The 6043-nt window shown below is 41.8% G+C and overlaps 1 protein-coding gene across 2 annotated transcripts in view; it reads right to left on the reverse strand.

Moving 5' to 3' along the window:
- STPG4 (sperm-tail PG-rich repeat containing 4) overlaps positions 1 to 6010 on the reverse strand; it is a 39896-nt gene extending 33886 nt beyond the window's left edge. Inside the window, exons 1-2 of one of the 2 annotated variants that reach the window (XM_057309236.1) lie at positions 2913 to 6010; positions 932 to 991 (exon numbers count right to left, since the gene is read on the reverse strand). In XM_057309236.1, coding sequence (XP_057165219.1) covers positions 932 to 991; positions 2913 to 2993 — 141 coding nt within the window. In that variant the 5' untranslated portion in view covers positions 2994 to 6010. Of the gene's footprint in view, positions 1 to 931; positions 1092 to 2912 lie in introns of those variants that run through there. The other variant, XM_026486377.4, reaches the window with a different exon arrangement.
- Positions 6011 to 6043: the final 33 nt, after the last annotated feature.

A 6043-nucleotide genomic window follows, 5' to 3' on the forward strand; every position in this document is an offset into this window, starting at 1 on the left:
TGATTATTTCCTTTCTGAGACATTGCTGAATTATAGCAAAAGGGTTGTTGTCATAGTTGGAAGTTTTAACTTTTTCAAAGGTAACTTCAGAGACACTAAAACTTGACAGGCAGCTGGACCTATAAATGTCAGGTCTCTCCTGAGACCACTCAGGGCAGTTTCTTGACTAAAAAAAAGTTAGCCTACTTCTGCTTGGTAGATACTGCACGTTTCTCTCTAGCCCTCAAGTGAGAAGCTAAAAAAATACGAACACGAGACTGAGGACGAACCGGCAGAGCATGTGGTCTCATCAGTCCAATAGGAGGTTTGGTACTTTCAAATCACAATCACAGTGTGGCTGCATGGCTAGACCTGAAAGCTTAGTCACTGCTGCTCTTGTGGCTGAATTTCTACTGAGCACCTGGCTTGGTTTCACCATTAAAATTAGTTCCATTTCAAGAAGGCTTTGGCCCATGGGCCCCTCTATTATTGAAGGGTGTGGACAGAAAATATTTCTACAATATAGAAATGCTGTCTCTTGAAAGGGGGATCTTCCGGTCATTTTTTCTTTCCGATATTACCACCTTGCTTTCCTACATTGACCATGTTAACAGAACTTACCACAAGCTCTATGCCATCTAAGATAAAAACTGAACCCCAAACCCCTTTTATAGAATGGAGGCATTTTCTTGTGTAATCTCACTGAGACCAGAAGCTAGATTGACCTTATCTACGGATCCTGTAAAGCACCCAGATTCCTAGAGTTGTTTTACTTTGTACTGCATCCAAAATTTAAAGTTAGCTTCTCAGTCAGATGCTGACACTGAAATTATAAATAGGAAATAAGGTCCACAGTTTTCTTGCAATTGTTAGTGACGTAAAAGTTAAGGCTGATTAAAATATCAATGGAAATATGAATCATTTGAATAGAAAGAATAAAAACCAGACATACCATTAATGCTATTCTCCACCATCCTTCTCTTTCAACAGAGGATGCCTTTCGGGTTGGTTTCTATTAACAAACATAAAATGTGCTTATTCATTTGAGAGGTGATCCCTGGAAGTTAAATATATTTTATACAACATTGCTTGAAGAAATCAATACCCGTATCAAATTGGTCAGCCTGAATAAAAATAAAAGCTACATAATAATAAATTTTGCCTGTCGTATTTCCTTAAATTGCTATTTTATGAGTTGAAGTGCTTCTAAATACCCATCTAAATTCTCTTTGGAAAAATGAGAGTAATACACATCCTCATCTCACAAGAGATGTCATAAGGAAAATTAGATATGACAAAATTTGGTGTTCCTAGGAAGGAAAGAGTTGTGTAAATCCAAAATTGTATTATAATAGATTTATGATTCAGGTGATTATGCTGGGAGTTCAAGATAGAAGCATATAGTCATCAAATTAATGTGATATTGGGATACAAATCCCAGTGATAGGGCAAATGTTGAAAACTGCTGTTTCCTGTTTTTATATATACTATCAAATATGTATCATATGAATATGATACAGCTAGTTCTCTCCACTTGTCCAGCCAGCTGTGACACTAAAGAGGCAGAATGATAAAGGAGCCAGACCAACTAGGCCTTGAACCCCAGCTCTGCCACTTAAAAACTAGGAGCACTAGACAAGTTACTTAACCCTTATGAGCCTCAACTCCTTCTCCGGAGTATAAAAAATAAGGCATAACAAGGCTGGAATGAGAATAAGTCATTATACATTTAAAGACTTGGACCCACAACGAGTGCAAATAAATGGCTGCTTTTATTTTTAACACCTCACCTGCCAAGTTAAAAAGCAGATGATTTTCGCATTCCTTAGTTTCCAAGGGTGCTCTTGGTTTCCACAGTAAGTACCCTATACCCATTTATTATTACTCCACATTTGTTTCAGCCTCACCATCAACAGAACATAGCTGTTTAGCTTTTTCCTTTTGTGCTTTCGCTAGGTGAAGTCATTACAACACTGAATTGTACTTCCATTTATAATGCTTTTGTTATTACTACAAAATATAGGTTATTTCAAGCAACAGTGCATTAGAAATAATAAACTAATCAGTAAACTGATATAATTCATTCTTCCTTTTTAGCAACTTATAGCCACTCTGCTTATGAGTACCCCTGGGCTTTAGTTTTACTATGAAATGTGCGTTTCTCTTTAAAAAAAAAAAAACAAAAAAAAACAGTTTCATAAGCACTAAGTCTGAATTTCTTCCTATACGTTCCCTTACTTAGATTTATGTTGAATCTCCTCTGTTGCACATTTATAGTCACAGAAATCAAACTTTCTCAGGCAGGTCAAGACAAGTCTCCCACCTCTACCTAGCACCAGGAAAATCAAGTGGGAAGAAGGGAGAAGTAAACACGGTACTTCTAAAGGAAGGTAATTGGCAGCTGCTGTTGTGTTTTGCCCAAGGCAAGCTATCTAAACCCCACCCATCTATCACTGCAAATCCATTTTAGGGCTGAATCGCTTTACAAAAGATAGGCTAAATATCCCTCGCCCAAATATACTTAAAAACTAAACGAAGGTAGTTTAAGATATTTTATAAATATTAAAATAAGAGGCAGGGGATAAAAACGTGCGCGTTCGACTAAGGAAAGACCCACCCTCTCTGATCAGAGGGGGAATCAAAGCAGTTGTCCAGCGCAGTTGGTAGTACGGAAGAAGGAAAGAAAATACAGAAACGGGCAAATGGAAGGATGAGGGAGAGCAAGGGAAGAGGAAATAAAACCAAGCAGACTCAGTTAAAGATCAGGACGACCGGACTGCAGGGTAGCTAGGAGGGCAGGGAAAGGTGTGAAGAGCAAACCAAGAGGCGCAAAGGCCCAGCGTTAGCGTTAGAGAGACGTGGGAGTTGGGCCAGAGGAGCCCGGGTCGGGGGGATGGCAGTGGGTAGTGGGGGCGGGGGGAGGGCGTCTGTACCAAGGAGGTGACTACCAAACTGCCAGGTCCCAGGTCTTCTCTGAGGGAACTGGAGGTGATGGCGATGACTGGCTGCTCCATTGCGGCCTCCTCGCTCTCTCAGCCTAGGCCGGTGTCTGGTTGCCAGGAGGCGCCTGGGGCCCGCGGGCTCCCGAGCGTGCGCAGGACACCCGCCAGCTTTGGGTCCAGTGATGGGGAAGGGAGGCGGGCGCACCGAGGCCCCGCGCCCCGCCGCGTGCCCAGGAAATCGCTCCTGGCGCCTTCACACACAGCTGCGGCGAGGAAGTCTAGAGGGCTCTGGAGGCGCTGCGGAGCCCTGGGGTGGGTAGCTGCCACAAGGGAGGCTTATAAAAGACAGGTTTGTGGGAGCCTGAGCGTACCATAATCCCCACCGGCCTTTTCCCAGATCACCCCCACGCCACTCCGCCAAGCAGGGAGACCGTATGCTTCGTAGGCATACTTCGCTTTAGCGCCAAAAATCAGCCTTACTACCCACTTTCTAAGGTGGTTTCTAAGCTCCTCCGGATGGAAATTCTGGGGCTCTTCTCCTGCCTCTGATTTTATTTTTTTATTTTTTTAAAGATTTTATTTATTTATTCGACAGAGATAGAGACAGCCAGCGAGAGAGGGAACACAAGTAGGGGGAGTGGGAGAGGAAGAGGCAGGCTCATAGCGGAAGAGCCTGATGTGGGGCTCGATCCCATAACACTGGGATCACGCCCTGAGCCGAAGGCAGACGCTTAACCGCTGTGCCACCCAGGCGCCCCTCTGCCTCTGAATTTAGGAGTGAGCACTAGACACAGCCGGCTTCCCTAGCTTTGAAACGGAGGACCACCCTTTCTTCTGATCGACCCTTTTCACATTCAATCTCTTTTAGCTGTAGCTTCTCAACCTTTATATAAACATTCTCATCTCTAGAAACAAACCCACCCCTCAACCTTAATAATTCCATTTGATGGAGTACGTATTGTTTTCTGAATACTTCATATACATTAATCTAATTCAATCCTCACAGCAACCCTGTGAGGTAAATACTAATTCCATTTTATGGGTGAGGAAAGAGAGGCTTCTTTGGACAGTTTAGCATATAGTTGACTGGGCATCACATAGAAGTGGCAGAGGCAGAGTTCAAATCCAGGTCTTGCTCCAGAACCCCACTGTTCACTATACCATAAAGTTTCTCCCTTCCTTTCACAAACTTCAAGAGTAGACTCAGTTCTTTTACCTCCCATACTTTCCTAAAGCCATGTTAATCCGACATGTGTGCACAATTTCTATTCAAACTACACTTGCTAAACTAGCCAAATACAATCGCCAAATCCAATGGGGATTTTTCAACTATCAAACTTGACCCCATTTGTCTTTGCTGCATTGATTACGCCACTCCCTCATTCTTGAATCCCTCTCCTCCCTTGACTACCAGGATCTGACCACTCCCTGCTGTGATTTGTCTGTCTATAAAGGTGATAATAAATCAGTACCTACCCATACAGGCTGATTACGCAGACTAAGCTGAGTGAAATGTTTGGAACCATGTCTGGCACAACGTATTCAGTAAATACAATCACTGCCTTTGTGACAAAAGCAAAATTCAGAATCCAATTTCATCTCCTTTCCCTCATTAGAACTTCATACTCTGAGGTACATACTTGGAAACCCTAAACATGCCATCTTCACGCTTTTGTCTCCCCTTATGCTAAAATGCTATTCTCTTCAACAGCCTGGCAAACCTTGAGTCAACTCCTCTGAGAAGTCCTCCTTGGCCTTATTAATCCCTTGTAGCCCAAAGGCCCCTGTGCCTATCTTTATTGGAGGATTCATTTTGGCAAATCATTTCTTCCCTAATTTTTAAACACTTCCCAAACACAGGTTTTTGTCTTAATTCTGAGTCTTCTGAACACAGGAGGGATTAAAATATTTGAATAAATGACCAGTTTAGAGGACGGACTAGCACAATGTTTTTCAAAAATTAATGTGCGTAACAAAACATTTGAGGATCTTACGAAAATACAGATTCAGATTCTGAAGCATGGCCTAAGTTTCTGTAGGTGATTTTTTTGAGTAGTGAGAGACTACAAGACTTCATTTCCCTTAATGGGATCCTAAATTCAACACAGCCTTTAAAAAAAAAAATACGAGCGGGGAAAAAAAAACAACCAGACACGACGTTTGAAATTACAACTGAAATTATAAGGCCAAGAGGCTAATAACCAGAGTTTTCATAATAAGAGATTAAATCAAGTCCATCACTGTTCCTCATTTCACTTTCTTATTTTGGCTGAGCCTGTAAAACTGGCTCAGCCAACTAGGGAATGGTACTCTAGAGACTAAAGGATTGTGATGAAAGGTACAGAGAAGTCTAGAAACCCATACAAGGTGTGAAATAGAAAGAACATCTAGATGAGAAAATAGTTTCAAGTATCTCAAAAATAGGAACAGCATAGGTCAATGACTTCAAGGACTTCACCAATAAGACAGACTAAGCATGTACGATAAACAAAACGTCCTCCTAAGAAAGCATAGTCTTGTACAATATCACTGAGAAAAATTTAAGATTTATTTTCAGGTTATCTTAACAGCAGTTTTAAAAGGTGGGGGGAGGCATTTCTCTCCGGGACTACACTAAGTAGAGGTCAACAGTGCCTCTCTACGCATCAGATCTTTAATAAAACTTCCATAAAATACATCCTAAAGTATGGATTTTTAATTGCAGTAGTGATTTTTCTTAGAATTATCTGAGAGCAAACATGCTACAGACAGTACCAGGTTAAGAATTACCAATTACCATGATCCTGCTAAAACAAAACAGGCAATATGGTTAAGATGTAAAGATAGGTTTTAAAATTAGTCCCGGAAGTAGAATTGAGATACGAATCCAGCTCAGTAATGTGCCCAATATGACCAGTTAAATTATATGAAACTGCTCTGTATTTCAGGGGCACCTGGGTGGTATAGTCTTACACCGACTCTTGGTTTCAGCTCAGGTTGTGATCTCAAGGTCATGAGGCTCCACGCTCAGCAAGGACTCTCCTTGAGTCTCTCTTTCCATCTCCCTCTGCCCGTCCTCCCACCCAAGCCCCCCACCCCCCCAAAAATAAATCTTAAAAAAAAACCTGCTATATCCTTTGATT

This window comes from Ursus arctos, unplaced genomic scaffold, assembly GCF_023065955.2.
Source record: "Ursus arctos isolate Adak ecotype North America unplaced genomic scaffold, UrsArc2.0 scaffold_8, whole genome shotgun sequence".
NCBI classification, from domain to species: domain Eukaryota; kingdom Metazoa; phylum Chordata; class Mammalia; order Carnivora; family Ursidae; genus Ursus; species Ursus arctos.